General features: G+C 49.1%; 1 protein-coding gene across 10 annotated transcripts in view; it reads left to right on the forward strand.

Annotated features, from left to right (window-relative positions):
• The window catches only part of prrc2a (proline rich coiled-coil 2A), a 140,796-nt gene extending 127,101 nt beyond the window's left edge, over positions 1-13,695 (forward strand). For 7 of the 10 annotated variants that reach the window (XM_033016253.1, XM_033016261.1, XM_033016256.1 and 4 more), the window contains 6 exons: positions 909-1,155; positions 3,977-4,087; positions 6,958-7,170; positions 7,282-7,379; positions 9,679-9,772; positions 11,817-13,695. In XM_033016253.1, coding sequence (XP_032872144.1) covers positions 909-1,155; positions 3,977-4,087; positions 6,958-7,170; positions 7,282-7,379; positions 9,679-9,772; positions 11,817-12,017 — 964 coding nt within the window. In that variant the 3' untranslated portion in view covers positions 12,018-13,695. Of the gene's footprint in view, positions 1-908; positions 1,156-3,976; positions 4,088-6,957; positions 7,171-7,281; positions 7,380-9,678; positions 9,773-11,790 lie in introns of all 10 variants that reach the window. The other 3 variants (XM_033016254.1, XM_033016257.1, XM_033016259.1) reach the window with 3 other exon arrangements.
• Positions 13,696-17,270: the final 3,575 nt, after the last annotated feature.

Here is a 17,270-nt window from a genome sequence, read left to right on the forward strand (position 1 = left end):
TCTCTCTAAACGTTCATTAAACTAGCTAAATTGTCTTTGCCTCTGGTGTAGTTTCTCACTGCTTGCCTCAGCAACAGTGAGAGGGGATCTTATTGAAACGCATAAGATTATTAAGGGTTTGGACACGCTAGAGGCAGGAAACGTGCCCGATGTTGGGGGAGTCCAGAACCAGGGGCCACACACACAGTTTAAGAATAAAGGGTAAGCCATTTATAACGGAGATGAGGAAACACTTTTTCTCACAGAGAGTTGTGAGTCTGTGGAATTCTCTGCCTCAGAGGGCGGTGGAGGCCGGTTCACTGGATGCTTTCAAGAGAGAGCTAGATAGGGCTCCTAAAGATAGCGGAGTCAGGGGAAATGGGGAGAAGGCAGGAACGGGGTACTGATTGGGGACGATCAGCCATGATCACATTGAATGGCGGTGCTGGCTCGAAGGGCCGAATGGCCTTCTCCCACACCTATTGTCTTAACACCTTCCACGGGGAACTAAAAGTTCCCGTTATATACAATGTTTGCATAGTCACATATTCTGTTGTGCTGCAGCAAGTAAGAATTTCATTGTCCTGTCTGAGACACATGACAATAAAACTCTAGACTTGTGTTAGCGTATGGGGTAGACAAAAATGCTGGAGAAACTCAGCAGGTGAGGCAGCATCTATGGAGCGAAGGAAATAGGCAACGTTTCGGGTCAAGACCCTTCTTCAGACTTGCCAGCATCTGCAGTTCATTGTTAAACATTTGTGTATGGGGTGATTGCGGGTCGGTGTGGGCCGAAGAGCCTGTTTCCAAGCTCTATTTTTTTAAGTGTAACGAGTGGTGGTTTTTATTAATTAATTTTACAGTTGGGTTCTATTTTCATTTGCGTGCCATTGGAATATCTGACTGCAAGCGTCTGTTTTATTTGACAGGTCTCAACAGTTGTACCTTCAGCCTGGCCTGTCGCCACCGTCGGCAGCTATGGTGCAAGGGTCAACGCTGATATCCGGGGGGCCGGTGAAGGGCCAGTATGTTGGCTTCTCAGCCATGCAGGCTGGGGAGGTGACCAAGGCCCCAGCGGGGCTGCCCTACCAGCAGGCAGCTTGCACCCCTCCGATGTCCGTCATCTACAACACCCAACTGGGCAACTCCCAGCTCATTGACTCCCAGTTGATACAGGTAAGGAGCTGAGACCATCCAAGTCTCAAGTTTATGTGTAAAGGGCCTGTCCCACGGGTGTTATTTGCGCGTCACGCAGATGGCGCGTGAAGATTTTGTACATCCCATCGTGACGCATAAATGATGCCGCGTAAATTACGCGCAAATGACTCCCAAGTGGGACAGGCGCTAAAGAGGGAACTGCAGATCAGTGTTTCCACTTTGAAGGAAATTACGTGAAATTCGGGTAATTTTAGGGAAATTAAATAATTTAAGGAAATTTCAGGAAATTTCCCAGCCCGGTGAGCCTTCCCCAACTGCGCACGTGTGACTGCCGCCCCAACTACGCACGCGCGGATACCGGGCCCACTGTGCACGCGGAGTCCAATCAGGCGGGGGGAAAAGTACGTGCCTGTGTATTTACGACCGTCCGCGCCCGCGCAGTTCGGGGAGGCCCGTCAGCTGCGTCACAATTGAAAATGGCGGCGGTGACGCGGTAGGGACTCCGACTCCCCACGTGTGCACAGTGGGCCCCGTATCCGCGCGGGCCGAAAAATTCCATCAAATTCCAGGGAATTTGGAATTCTATTTCAGGATTATTATTTTTTTGAGGTGCGGAAGCACTGATCGCTGATGCTGGTTTAAGCCGAAGATGGACACAAAATGCTGGAGTAACTCAGCGGGACAGGCAGCATCTCTGTCTCGTTCTGTTATCTCGCTGGTTGCTGCCTGTCCTGCACAGTTACTCCAAACTTTTGTGTCTATCTTCAAGTCTCGAGTTATGCTGCTTGTCAGAGTCACGGCTGCTGGGAGGATTTCTTCTCTCCATAGATCCAATCCCACCATCTTGTCCTGGTTCTTCATCCTGTCTCTTTACAAGCACATCCATTTCCTGTTTCACTGTTCTATTACAATCCATGTTCTCGGGATATCAATATCTACATCCAAATTTTATTAGTTAATTATGTTATGACATCGGTTGGAAGCTGCATACCAAATCTCGTTGCGCTTATGTGCAATGACAATAAAATATATTATTATTATTATTATTATAATACATGGAACAGAATTAGGTCATTCAGCCCATCGTGTCTTCTCCGCCATTCCACCTTGACTGATCTATTTTTCTCCCTCAACCCCATTCTCCTGCCTTCTTCCCGTAACCTTTTCTTGCTATTGAGGGAGTGCAGCGTAGGTTCACCAGGTTAATTCCCGGGATGGTGGGACTGTCATATGCTGATAGAATGGAGCGGCTGGGCTTGTACACTCTGGAGTTTAGAAGGATGAGAGGGAATCTTATTGAAACATATAAGATTATTAATGGTACACAAAAATGCTGGAGAAACTCAGCAGGTGCAGCAGCATCTATGGAGCGAAGGAAATAGGTGACGTTTCGGGCCGAAACCCTTCTTCAGACTGATGGGGGGTGGGGGGGAGAAGGAAGGAAAAAGGGAGGAGGAGGAGCCCGAGGGCTGGGGGATGGGAGGAGACAGCTCGAGGGTTAAGGAAGGGGAGGAGACAGCAAGGGCTAGCAAAATTGGGAGAATTCAATGTTCATGCCCGCCGGCCGCAGCCTACCCAGGCGGAATATGCGGGGCTTTAAGGGCACCTCATATTCTAAGATTATTAATGGTTTGGACACGGTAGAGGCAGGAAACGTGTTCCAGATATTGGGGGAGTCCCGAACCAGGGGCCACAGTTTAAGAATAAAGGGTGGGCCATTTAGAACGGAGATGAGGAGGAGCTTTTTCACCCAGAGAGTTGTGAATCTGTGGAATTCTCTGCCTCGGGGGGCGGTGGAGGCTGGTTCTCTGGATGCTTTCAAGAGAAAGCTAGATAGAGCTCTTAAAGATGGTGGAATCAGGGGATATGGGGAGAAGGCAGGAACGGGGTACTGATTGAGGATGATCAGGCATGATCACATTGAATGGCGGTGCTGGCTCGAAGGGCCGAATGGCCCACTCTTGCAACTATTGTCTAAAGGATGGATCAAAGATGGTTTCTAATGGATTTGATGCAGTCGGTTGCTGTGGTATAAAAAGAACTATAAGCTGGCACTGTAGATATTCTGCTGCAATTTGAAAATGCCCTTGGCTCAATGCAGTGGTTGAGCCTGAGGCAATTATTAACATGCATGCATTGTGCAAAGAGAGAGAGAGAGAGGCATTCAACACTCCGCTGCCAGCTGGGACTGCTGAGTTTAAGTTAACAAAATGCCGGAGTTCACCTTTTGCGTAGGAACTAACTGCAGATGCTGGTTTAGACACAGTTCTCGGTAGCGGCGCGACAGATAGAAACATAGAAAAATAGAACATAGGTGCAGGAGGAGGCCATTCGGCCCTTCAAGCCATTCATTGTCATTGTCCCCGATCAATAACCCGTGCCTGCCTTCTCCCCATATCCCTTGACTCCACTAGCCCCTAGAGCTCTATCTGACTCTCTTAAATCATCCAGTGACTTGGCCTCTACTGCCCTCTGTGGCAGGGAATTCCACAAATGCACAACTCTCTGGGTGAAAACGTTTTTTTTTCACGTCTGTCTTAAATGGCCTCCCCTTTATTCTTCTGGACTCGCCCAACATTGGGAACATTTTTCCTGCATCTAGCTTGTCCAGTCCTTTTATAATTTTATATGTTTCTATAAGATCCCCGCCTCATCCTTCTAAACTCCAGTGAATGCAAACCCAGCCTCGTCCTTTCGACTTCTTTTTTGTTTTTCGTCGCATTTTTCCTCGCCCGCAGTTTGCCAGGCTGCGTTCTGCCTCCTGCACGCACAGCGCTGAGTGCGTCTGGGTGAATTGCATTCAACGCTAACATTCTTTGACTTGGACTTTTTGCGACAGATGCGACAAGGCTTGGCCCAGCCGTCTGACTTCTACACCTCGCCGCTGCAGCAGCCCAGTCAAAGCAACTACTTCGCAGCGCCGCCAATGTCCAGTGGGCCGCTCCACCAGGTAATCCTCACCAGTGGTCTTCACCGCGGCTACTTGCGTACGGAGTATTGCGTACACTTCTGGTCTCCTAATTTGAAGAAGGACATCCTTGTGGTTGAGGCAGTGCAGCGTAGGTTCACGAGATTGATCCCTGGGATGGCGGGACTGTCATATGAGGAAAGATTGAAAAGGCTGGGCTTGTATTCACTGGAGTTTAGAAGGATGAGGGAGGGATCTTATAGAAACATATAAAATTATAAAAGGACTGGACAAGCTAGATGCAGGAAAAATGTTCCCAATGTTGGGCGAGTCCAGAACCAGGGGCCACAGTCTTAGAATAAAGGGGAGGTCATTTAAGACTGAGGTGAGAAAACACTTTTTCACCCAGAGAGTTGTGAATTTGTGGAATTCCCTGCCGCAGAGGGCAGTGGAGGCCAAATCACTGGATGGATTTAAGAGAGAGTTAGATAGAGCTCTAGGGGCCAGTGGAATCAAGAGATTTGGGGAGAAGGCAGGCACGGGTTATTGATTGGGGACAATCAGCCATGATCACAATGAATGGCGGTGCTGGCTCGAAGTGCCGAATGGCATGCTCCTGCACCTATTTTCTATGTCTGTTTCACCTGAAAATTGCTTACAAGCGGGACAGGCGGCATCTCTGGAGAGAAGGAATGGGTGACGTTTCGAGTCGAGACCCTCAGACTGGTTACTGATAAGGGATCAGCCATGATCACATTGAATGGCAGTGCTTGCTCAAAGGAATGAATGGTTTACTCCTGCACCTATTGTCTATTGAAACGAGAGAGATGGGCGGTGATGTGGACAGATAAAGAACAATGAATGGAAGATATGCTAAAAAGTAATGCTGATAAAGGAAGCAGGCCATTGTTAGCTGTTTGTAGGGTGAAAATGAGAAGCTGGTGCAACTTGGGTGGGGGAGGGATGGAGAGAGAGAGGGGGAATGCCGGGGCTACCTGAAGTGAGAGAAATCAATGGCACACAAAAATGCTGGAGAAACTCAGCGGGTGCAGCAGCATCTATGGAGCGAAGGAAATAGGCTACGTTTCGGGCCGAAACCCTTCTTCAGACTGAGAGAAATCAATGTTCATACCCCCCTGGGTTGCAAGCTGCCTAAGGGAAATATGGGATGCTGTTCCACCAAACTACAGTGTGATTGCTACGGGATTCTAAACTTCAAATCGGCTCTTTGTATTTTGTTTGAGAAAGAACTGCAAATGCTGGATAAAATCGAAGGTAGGCACAAAATGCTGGAGTAACTCAGCGGGTGAGGCAGTCACGGTGGCGCAGCAGTAGAGTTGCTGCCTTGCAGCAAAATGCAGCACCAGAGACCCGGGTTCGATCCCGACTACGGGTGCTGTCTGCACGGAGTTTGCACGCTCTCCCCGTGACCTGCGTGGGTTTTCTCCGAGATCTTCTGTTTCCTCCCACACTCCAAAGACGTACGGGTTTGTAGGTTAATCGGCTTGATAAAATGTTTTTTTTTTTTTTTTAATAATAATAAATTCAAAAAAAATTGTCCAATGCTGAGTGTTGCTCTACCTAGAGCTTTTCAGCGTACTACATCCAGATCTCGATCCAGGCAGCATCTATGGAGAGAAGGAATAGGTGAAGAAGAGTCAAGAGTCGGGACGACAGATGGCACAATGGGCTAAGTGTTCGGCTGGCAACCGGAAGGTAGCCGGTTCGAATCCCGCTTGGAGTGCATACTGTCGTTGTGTCCTTGGGCAAGACACTTCACCCACCTTTGCCTGTGTGTGAATGTGTGAGTGTGTGTGAGTGATTGGTGGTGGTCGGTGGGGCCGTAGGCGCTGATTGGCAGCCACGCTTCCGTCAGTCTGCCCCAGGGCAGCTGTGGCTACAGAAGTAGCTTACCACCATCGAGTGTGACTGAGGAGTGAATGAATAATGCGATGTAAAGCGCCTTGAGTATTAGAAAGGCGCTATATAAATCCCATCCATTATTATTATTATTATTATTAAGAGTTTTATTGTCATATGTCCCAGATAGGACAATGACATTCTTGCTTGCTGCAGCACAACACAATATGTAAACATAATACAGAACAGGAGATACAAGTTCAATGTGTCTATATACCATAGACCCGTGGTTCTCAAATGGGGGTATGCGTACCCCTGGGGATACGTGAAGGCACTCCAGGGGGTACGTGAGAATTTAAAATATAGGCCTACGTATATGTAGGCCTATATTTTTGCGCTGGTTAGGGGGTACTTGGCTGAAAAAATATTTCACAGGGGGTACATCACTGAAAAAAGGTTGAGAACCACTGCCATAGACCATATATGTACACAATAAATAAACAGATAAAGTGCATTAGGCTGTTATAGTTCAGTTTCTTTGATGGCGAGTTTAATAGCCTGATGGCTGTGGGGAAGAAGCTGGATCTTCCAGATTTCAAGCTCCTGTACCTTCTTCCCGATGGCAACGGGGAGATGAGTGTGTGGCCAGGATGGTGTGGGTCCTTGATGATGCTGCCAGCCTTTTTGAGGCAGCGACTGCGATAGATCCCCTCGATGGTGGGGAGGTCAGAGCCGGTGATGGACTGGGCAGTGTTTACTACTTTTTGCAGACTTTTCCGCTCCTGGGCGCTCAAGTTGCCGAACCAAGCCACGATGCAACCGGTCAGCATGCTCTCTACTGTGCACCTGTAGATGTTCGAGAGAGTCCTCCCTAAACATCACCCATTCCTTCTCTCAGTAGATGCTGAGATACTCCAGCATTTTGTGTCTGCCTTTGTATTTGGTTGGTTTGTTGTTGTTGTTGTTGTTGTTGAGTGCTCTCGCCTCGGTTCTCACTTCCGCTCCCCGCACTCACTCTCCAATGCTTTTCTCCCCTCCCCCCACCCCCACAGATGTTGGTGCCCATGCTGGGCTCCCAGCTCTCGGTGCCGGGCTTTGGATCCATGCAGCAGCCCCTGGTTCAGCTTCCGCAGTCTCTGCATCATTCCCAAGCTCAAGCCATCCCTCCCGGAGCGCCCAGACGAGTACTCCACTCCGGCTACCACACCGCAGCACCCGCTCTGGGACGAGAGGTTGAAAGAAAATACCCAGCATTTCATTTTAATGTTTGTTTTTTGTTTTTTTTAAAAGGTCTTCAAATTTCAGCATGAGATTATAATTGCCTTCCTTGCACGTTAACCATAGTGCTCTTTTTTATATGTGTATATATAATGCAGGTTAATCCAGTGGATCCTAAGGCATTTCATTTGGACAGGAAGATGAATCAGTCTCCTGGTGCACTTGGTTATACTGTTCCTTCACCGACAATGTTCAGGTGAGAGGTTTATGCTGACCGTGTCTAGATTTGTCTCGGTATTTGTAGCATAAGGTTGTCTTTATACCTTCATAACAAGAGGAATCGAATATAGGAGCAAAGAGGTCCTTCTGCAGTTGTACAGAGCCCTAGTGAGACCACACCTGGAGTATTGTGTGCAGTTTTGGCCTGTTGGCCTTCATAACAAGAGGAGTTGAGTATAGGAGCAAAGAGGTCCTTCTGCAGTTGTACAGAGCCCTAGTGAGACCACACCTGGAGTATTGTGTGCTGTCTTGGTCCCCTAATTTGAGGAAGGACATTCTTGCTATTGAGTGAGTGCAGCGTAGGTTCACAAGGTTAATTCCCGGGATGGCGGGACTGTCATATGCTGAGAGAATGGAGCAGCTGGGCTTGTATACTCTGGAGTTTAGAAGGATGAGAGGGCTTCTCATTGAAACATATAAGATTGTTAAGGGTTTGGACACGCTAGAGGCAGGAAACATGTTCCCGATGTTGGGGGAGTCCAGAACCAGGGGCCACAGTTTAAGAATAAAGAGTAAGCCATTTAGAACGGAGACGAGGAAACACTTTTTCTCACAGAGAGTGGTGAGTCTGTGGAATTCTCTGCCTCAGAGGCAGGTTCTCTGGATATTTTCCAGAGGGAGCTAGATAGGACTCTTAAAAATAGCGGAGTCAGGGGATATGGGGAGAAGGCAGGAACGGGGTACTGATTGTGGATGATCAGCCATGATCACATTGAATGGCGGTGCTGGCTCGAAGGGCCAAATGGCCTACTCCTGCACCTATTGTCTATTGTCTCAATTTCCCAAGCTACTAACTACTTGTTCTGCATTCTATCCTGGGCCTCCACCACTGTCAGAGTGAGGCCCAGCGCAAATTGGACGAACAGCATCTCAGATTTTGTTTGGGCAAGCGTACACCCCAGCGGTATGAACATTGACTTCAACTTCAAGTAACCTTCAGTACATCGGCGAGACCAAGCGCAGGCTCGCCGATCATTTCGCTGAACACCTCCGCCCAGTCCGCCTCGACCTACCTGATCTCCCGGTTGCTCAACACTTCAACTCCCCCTCCCATTCCCAATCTGACCTTTCAGCCCTGGGCCTCCTCCATTGTCAAGAGTGAGGCCCAGCGCAAATTGGAGGAACAGCACCTCGCATTTTGCTTGGGTAGTTTACACCCCAGCAGTATGAACATTGACTTCTCTAACTTCAGATAGCCCTTGCTTTACCCATCTCTCCATCCCCCTCCCTAGTTATCCCAACTGTCTCTGACTACATTTTAGCTCTGGCCCACCCACTCCCCTGACGTCAGTCTGAAGAAGGGTCTCGACCCAAAACGTCACCCATTCCTTCTCTCCAGAGATGCTACCTCACCCGCTGACTTACTCCAGCATTTTGTGTCTGCCTTTGCTACTATCTACCTCATCAGTGGCCCTCGGACTATCTTTGATCGGACTTTACTGGTTTTACCTTCCACTATTCCCTTATCATGTGTATCGATACACATGTAAATGGCTCGATTGTAATCATCTATTGTCTTTCTGCTGACTGGTTAGCACACAACAAAAGCTTTTCATATACCTTGGTACATGTGACAAAAACTAAAGTTATAGGAGCAGAATTAGGTCATTCGGCCCATCAAGTCTACTCTGCCATCTATCCCTCTCAACTCCATTCCCCTGCCTTCACCCTATAACCCTGACATTGAAACCTGTTGTCTTTTATATTCTGTTTGTAAGGGGGATTGGCCAATGCAGGTTTTGCAGTGAATGTAAGAGGTTTTGCAGTCACACCAGGGGTTTAGTATACAGTCATGGTGTGATAACGAGGAACGGCAGATGCTGGTTTATTGCAAAAAATAGAAACCAAATGCTGGAGTAACTCAGCGGGTCAGGCAGCATCTGTGGAGAACATGGATAGGTGACCTTTCACAGAGTGCTGGAGTAACGCAGCGGGTCAGGCAGCATCTGTGGAGAACATGGATAGGTGACGTTTTACAGAGTGCTGGAGTAACTCAGCGGGTCAGGCAGCATCTGTGGAGAACATGGATAGGTGACGTTTCACAGAGTGCTGGAGTAACTCAGCGGGTCGGGCAGCATCTATGGAGAGGTGACGTTTCGGGTGGGGACCTTTTTGATGTCCGAGCTGGACTTTGCGGACGAGCTTACTTGACGGTCACTGAAGTGGGGCGGATACAGGAGCTCGGCTTAACAATGGTAGACGTGGTGGTGAGAATGCGTCCTCTGAATCTTTCACTTGTGTGTTTTATTTATTTTTTTTATCTCCCCCCCCCCCAGGCCTGGCACTACGAGCCCCCGGGGAAAGTCGCCTGGACCTGCCCAGTGCGGCATCAATCCCCTGCCGTGTTTCAGAGGGAACGTGTCCCAACAGGTAAGCATCTTTGTGCTCCTTCTCCAACTCCCTCGTGGACATTGCGTGCGATGTTGGGCCGGAATGTAAAACCAGTCTGGAGAGACGGCCATGACGGAGAGACTGTCGTCTGAAGAAACGTCAGCCATTTTGTCACCCACCCTGCCTGTCCCACTGAGTTACTCCAGCATTTTGTTTCATCTTTGCCATGAATATTCACCCCTCTAACATCAGGTAATTCTTGCTTTCCCTCTCTCCCCATCCTAATTCTCTGAAAAGTCTGACTGTCCTCCTGATTACATTTTACCTTTGTATGCTTCAATAGACAAAAGGTGCAGGAGTAGGCCATTCAGCCCTTCGAGCCATTCAATGTGATCATGGCTGATCATCCCCAATCAGTACCCCGTTCCTGCCTTCTCCCCATATCCCCTGACTCCGCTATCTTTAAGAGCCCTATCTAGCTCTCTTTTGAAAGTATCCAGAGAACCGGCCTCCACCACCCTCTGAGGCAGAGAATTCTACAGACTCACCCCTCTCGGTGAGAAAAAGTGTTTCCTTAATCTCAGTTCTAAATGGCTTACTCCTTATTATTAAACTGTAGCCCCTGGTTCTAGACTCCGCTGACATCGGGAACATGTTTCCTGCCTCCAGCGTGTCCAAACCCTTAATAATCTTATGTTTCAATAAGATACCCTCTCATCCTTCTATACTCCAGAGTATACAAGCCCAGCCGCTCCATTCTCTCAGCATATGACAGTCCCTCCATCCCGGGAATTAACCTGGTGAACCTACGCTGCACTCCCTCAATAGCAAGATTGTTCTTCCTCAAATCAGGGGACCAAAACTGTACACAATACTCCAGGTGTGGTCTCACTAGGGCTCTGTACAACTGCAGAAGAACCTCTTTGCTCCTATACTCAACTCCTCTTGTATAAAGGCCAACATGCCATTCGCTTTCTTCACTGCCTGCTGTACCTGCATGCTTACTTTCATAGACTGATGAACAAGGACCCCCAGATCCCATTGTACTTCCCCTTTTCTTAACTTGGCGCCATTTTGATAGTAATCTGCCTTCCTGTTTTTGCTACCAAAGTGGATAACCTCACATTTATCCGCATTAAACTGCATCTGCCGTGCATCTGCCCACTTCCCCAACCTGTCCAAGTCACCCTGCATTCTCATAGCACCCTCCTCGCTGTTCACACTGCCGCCCACCTTTGTGTCATCTGCAAATTTGCTAATTTCAGTGTTTGACGTGGGCATTGCCCATATTGTTGGTGAACTGTGGCATGGTTTTCCACTTTCCCGCCTCCCAAAACACAGCCTGTATTTTGGGTGTACACAAGAATAAGAAAAGAAGTACTATAAAAACATGTAATAGACGATTAGGCAGGTATATGGATAGTTTAAACTAAGAAATGCAGGTGTTGGTTCATAAGGTCATGTGATAGGAGTAGAATCAGGCCATTCGGCCCATCAAGTCTACTCCGTCATTCGATCATGGCTGATCTATCTCTCCCTCCTAACCCCGTTTTCCTGCCTTCTCCCCATAACCCCTGACACTAATCAAGAATCTATCTATCTCGGCCTTAAACATATCCATTGACGTGGCCTCCGCAGGCTTCTGTTGCAAAGAATTCAACACATTCACCGCCCTCTGACAAAAGAAATTTCTCCTCATCTCCGTCCTAAAAGATCTATCTCGGCCTTAAACATATCCATTGACGTGGCCTCCGCAGGCGTCTATTGCAAAGAATTTCACCGTGTGCCTGAAGAAATTTCTCATCTCCTTCCTAAAAGATCGTCCTTTAATTCTGAGGCTGTGCCCTCTGGTCCAAGACTCTCCACATCCACTCTATCCAGGCCTATTTTCCACACCCTATAACACTAAATAAATTAAATAAACGCTACTTTTTAAAGGTACGGGGAATTTACGGAGCCTTTCTCTTCCCTTCGGTCCTGGCCGTGTTTGAGACGGGACTGCCTGCAATCGCCGTGGAAACTGGAGACAAGTCACAATAAACTCTCTTTCTTTTTCTTTTTTTGTTTCGAACTTTCCTGGCAGGCAAAGCAGCGAGCCGAGGTGCTGCAGAGCACCCAAAGGTTCTTCGAGCGAGTGACTCCGCGCAGCAGCAACCCCAGCGAGCAGCAGGAGGGAGACAGCGCACCGCCGCGCAGGGGGGACAGATCTTCGGGCAACCCCAAGCCGGCGCGGACCGGCCCCATCAAGCCTCCGAGCACTAGGCCTCAGGACGAGAAACTGTGACGGGCCAAGCGACGAGACTGCAGCCTCTCAAAAACTGAAGGAATCTACATCTCAAGGGGGTTTTATTTGTCTGTCTCAAAGGAATATGGCTTTTTGTTTTAGAAAAGAAAAAAAAAAGATGAAATGTGACTGATTTCAGTGGACTACACACGCGGGCCGAATCCAGCAGCTTGATGGTGAAGCTGAACTTGGAGAAAGGAATAGGCAGAAGAGGCGACCCAGTCCTTTTTTAAAGAAAAGAGATTTCTCTACCATAACGAAGCATTCATCTTATTGGTAACTAGTAAGTCCTTGTAGATCCACTTAATAAATGCCAATCCCTTATAAGGCATCTGCTTTCTTTGAGGGGGACTAGGCCGCGTAAAGACTAGAATCGGTTTGGACACCACAAAAAGGTGTTTTAGAGTAAGAGGGGCCACTCAGTCGAGCATTTGAAAAAGTAACGCGGACAGATCGGTCTGAGCTTCTGTCTTGTCTGTGTTTCCACAAAAAAAACGGTTGTGAATGTTTGCAAATGGTGGTAGACGCGTACAAATGACTAATTCCACGGCTCTCTTGCTCTGCGGCATCGCACTATTTAAGAGGCACGTCTGCCTTTGATCCGTGCAATCTGTACCTCAGTCAGCGAGATGTCTTCCCTCACCCGCCCGTGTTTTTTTCCCCGCCTTCAGGCCTCTCCCTCCAAAATCCCAGCTGTTCCTGCAACAACAACATGAATAAAACGCACTAGGGCTTTTTTTGAAACTTCCCTTCGGTTGGTTCCCTCCCTCCTCCCAGATAGACCATCCCGGTATTGAGTCTCAAAGCAGTGCAGGAGACGAAGGCAACAGGGTTTCCAGTCTGGGCCCACTCAGCGTTGCAGTTTCCAAGCCTGGGCGATTTCGAGAAGTTGGGGGGGTTAACATTTAGCTACACTCTTCAGGACAACGGCAGCTGCAGGGGGGCAGATTAATGTGAGATTTTAAAATGGCCCCCACCCACCCAAAGGGCGTGCATACACCAGCGGTTAGAAGCAGGCTTCACTAGCTGCCCTGTAAACTGGATCTAGCCTGGCGTCGAATGACGTTTTTGAATCGCGGATTGATCAAAAGGTGCGTTTTCTTTGCCCCCTTCCACCACCCCCACCCCCCAATCTCCCGACTACCGAAACGTCGTAGTGAATGAACTCACTGCGCTGGGATGGGTATTTTTAGCGTGACTCTGTCCGTGACAAGGCAATCCGGCCCCCCCAAGACCAGACGATTGCGGTGTCAGAAAGGGCAGAGGGAACGCGTGGCCAGCTGCCTGCGCTCATTTCTGTCGCTGGCTTGCCATGCGGGGAATCTATAGTCTGTCCCGTGAATGGTGGGAGGTGGCAAAGACGTTTTTTGGGGGGGATTTTTATAACGCTGAAGATTTAACAGAAGGCTTCCCGTCGTGGCTAGTTACCAGATACAGTCCCGTCTGTCACCTCTGCCTTTTCCTCTCTTTGTCTCGTGAGCCAAACCTCACGGGATCCAGTATCCGCAAGAAATTCACTGACGTTGTTTTTGGAACACTTGAGTTACAGCCAAACCTTTCGTTTTTTGTTTTTTTGTTCGGAGGTGTCCTTCTCCCCCCCCCCCCCCCCGCACTCCGACGTTCTTGCCTGAAGGAAAGGGGAGTTGTAAGCAGCTAATAAATTCTTCCGATTAATCGCCTCGCTCGCTCGTTATTGTGGGGAACGGCGGTCTGAACACACGGGTCTGGAGTGTTGGCGCGCAAGAAGTGCACATATTCCTGCTGTTGCTATTTTGTACGGAGCAGATGGGGTTGGGATGACAAGTGTTTGTTCAGGCTAGGCTGTACAAAAGTTCTAAAATCCGCTCAATGTTTAACTTGAATGACAACAACTTAGTGGCCTTGTTGGTTCAAGTCTTCAGCGGGAGATTCGTGGCTTGAAGAAGCAAATGGAATTAGTTGAGGAAGCCCATTGATGCCTTTTTTTGTTTGTTTGTTTGTTTGATTTTGGCCCACGGTAAGGAGGTGGGATTTTTTTTGGTTTTTGTACTGGCGGGGTGCGCCCTCTTTCTTTCCCACCCACCGGAGACGGTGCTTGGTTCAGATGTAGTATCTGTTTGCGGATACGCGGTCTTCCTCCGGCACCACCACGATCGCCCCGTTCTCGCTGCACGGCTCGGCGTAGTTAAGGAGCCGGCCACGGCGGAGGGCAGGCCAGAACCACTCGTCAAAAGGCGAGATGAATGGCTTGGTTCTCTTCATACAGTGACTCGGAAGTGCCACCTACCAGTCGGTTAAGCTCAGAGAAGAGACACAAACTGCGGCCAACTTCAAACATAGTGCAAGTTTTCAAATACATTTTTTTCTTCTTAAGGGGTTTTTCTCCCCAGTGTTCCTCATTTTATCCCCCCCCCCCCCCACCTGCTCTGAGTCTTCCACCGAGTGATGGGGGGGGGGGGGGGCCCGCTTCCCCCATCCAACCCTCCGCCCCAAGACTCCACAGGTAAGTCGGCAAAGTTCGGAGAAGTGGCCGCAACCTCCAATGTCCATTGGGTTGGCAGTGACCACTGTGCCTCCAAGTGTCCAGAAAGAAGAACTCAAATGTCCAGACATCGTTCATCCAAGGGCAGCATTTCGATCCATTTCGCGCCAGTCTTTTTTTTTTCTTGGCAGACCATTAAAAAAAAAAACCTTCCTCCACTCCTGCTTGGGACTTGCATATTCCTTGCTTCACCACTGCATTTGTGCCAGCCAAGTCTTCATCGCTTAAAACTGGTCCAAGGTTAAGGCACCACAAACGCAAGCCACCCTTCCATAGAGTAACGCCATCCGTGGAATTAGACACTTTGCCATGCGGACATGTTGAGCCGACAGGTAAGGAGGGCAGGATTGTCACACCTGAGCCACCCCTCCCACCCTACGGAATATTTTCCAGTCCTTGGGAAGAGCAGCCAGTTAGAGGATTGACATTATTAACAATTTGGTCGGACTGATTTATTCGAGGTTTGAATGCACGGCTCCTGACTGTGTGCTGCCCGCCAGCTCCTGAGCCATCAACGTTGGTGGAAGCACAGGTACGATCGTGTGGACCAGCAAGACTCAGGCAGCGCCTCCAGGGAACAAGTTGCAGGGGGGATGTTACTCTTTTTTATAATACATATGTGTGTGTGAAGAAAGCCACAAAAAAAACAACATTTGTACCGACCTACCACTATTTTTAAACCTTTCATGTTCAAAAGTGGATTTTAAAAAATTGCAGGGGGGAGGGAGGAATTGCAAGCACAGGGGGAAGAGATGGGGGGGGAAAAAACACATCCTTTTGGTGATTGTGTGTGACCTCATTTGTGATGGGCCAGAATTGTTCTGTGATAAGGTTCGCTCGTTGAGAAGCTCTCTGCCTGCCGCATTGTTTACCTGGCCCCAGTTTCATGTACTGTCACACTGTAATTTATAATGTCCCTAATAAAAGTGGCTGTTTCCAGGGCTGCAGCAAACTTGCTCCTCCGTATTTCAATCCGCTGCTTGGCAGTGTGTATGTGCGTGTGTGTGTTGGGGGGGGGGGGAAAGAGGTCACCATGAACTCCACTGTTCGAACCACTTGGCTGCCTCTTGGTATTGCGGCCTTAAGGGGCTGTCCCACTACGAGTTAATTCAAATGTTCTCCCAAGCTTCCCCCGATTCGAACCCGGAGAATTACGGTAATAGCCGCTCGTAGGTACTCGGGGCTCTCGTGGTCATTTTTCAACATGTTGACAAATCTTCACGAGCTTACCGCGCTTCCCGAGTACCTGCTGTTAGCGCTATGAGCCGCCAAGAGACGTCCCGAGCTCCGACGTACCCGCTACATACATTCTACGTGCTTACCATGAGTTTGATTTTTTTTTAAACTCAGGAGAGCTCTTGAATTAGCTTGTACAGTGGGACAGGCCCTTCACGCTGGAGAATGCAAGTTACTAAACAAGCCACTCACATGGGCGGAAATCTTGGGGGGGGACATGGGGGCCGTCTCCCCCCATGCTTTGAGAGGTGGGGGACAATCCCCCCATGTTTTTAATCTGGATTTTATCAGCCGCTTTCTAAGGGCTGAATCGGCCCGTTCGCGGGGACTTTCATCGCCCGGCGCGGCTTAAAATCAAACTGCTGCATCGAGGCGATCGAGGCTCCCGATGTTGAAGCCACCGCCGGGCGATGAAAGGCCCCGCGAACGGTCCGGTTCAAGCCCCGCGATTCGGGGCGGACGAAGCTGCTGTTGCTGGATTTCGGAGTCGGTCACCAACCATGTCAGCTCCCGATGTTACCGTCCACAGGGCCCACGGCCGAAGCCTCGTGTGTGTGCGCACGTGCGCGCCCGGCCACCAAGAAATTGCGTGTGTGTGCGTTCCATGTTTTGATAGCAATTTCCGTGCCTAACTGCACCACTGATGTGTGGGGCAGCACGGTGGCGCAGCGGTAGAGTTGCTGCCTCACAGCGCCCGAGACCCGGGTTCGAACCAGACCACGGGTGCTGTCTGTACGGAGTTTGTATGTTCTCCCTGTGACCTACGTGGGTTTTCTCTGCATGCTCCGGTTTCCTCCCACACGCAAAACGTTCAGGTTTGTAGATTAATTGGCTTTGGTAAGTGTTAATGTGTGGGAATCGCTGGTCGGCACGGACTCGATGGGCCGAAGGACCTGTTTCCAAGCTGTACCTCTAATCTAAGCCTGTCCCTTATACCTCCTTCCCTCGACTCCATCCAGGAATCCCAACAGTCTTTTCAGGTTCACATGCACCTCCTGCAACCTCATCTACTGCATCTGGTCTTCCCAATACATTGGCGATATACATCTTCTGCAGTTGTACAGAGCTCTGGTGAGACCACATCTGGATTATTGTCTACAGTTCTGGTCTCTTAATTTGAGGAAGGACATCCTTGTGATTGAGGTAGTGCAGCGTAGGTTCCCGAGATTGATCCCTGGGATGGCGGGACTGTCGTATGAGGAAAGATTGAAAAGACTAGCCTTGTATTCACTGGAGTTTAGAAGGATGAGTGGAGATCTTATAGAAACATATAAAATTATAAAAGGACTGGACAAGCTAGATGCAGGAAAAATGTTCCCAATGTTGGGCGAGTCCAGAACCAGGGGCCGCAGTCTTAGAATAAAGGGGAGGCCATTTAAGACTGAGGTGAGAAAAAACTTTTTCACCCAGAGTTGTGAATTTGTGGAATTCCCTGCCACAGGGGGCAGTGGAGGCCAAGTCACTGGATGGATTTAAGAGATAGTTAGATAGAGCTC

This window comes from Amblyraja radiata, unplaced genomic scaffold, assembly GCF_010909765.2.
Source record: "Amblyraja radiata isolate CabotCenter1 unplaced genomic scaffold, sAmbRad1.1.pri S36, whole genome shotgun sequence".
Taxonomy (NCBI): Eukaryota; Metazoa; Chordata; class Chondrichthyes; order Rajiformes; family Rajidae; genus Amblyraja; species Amblyraja radiata.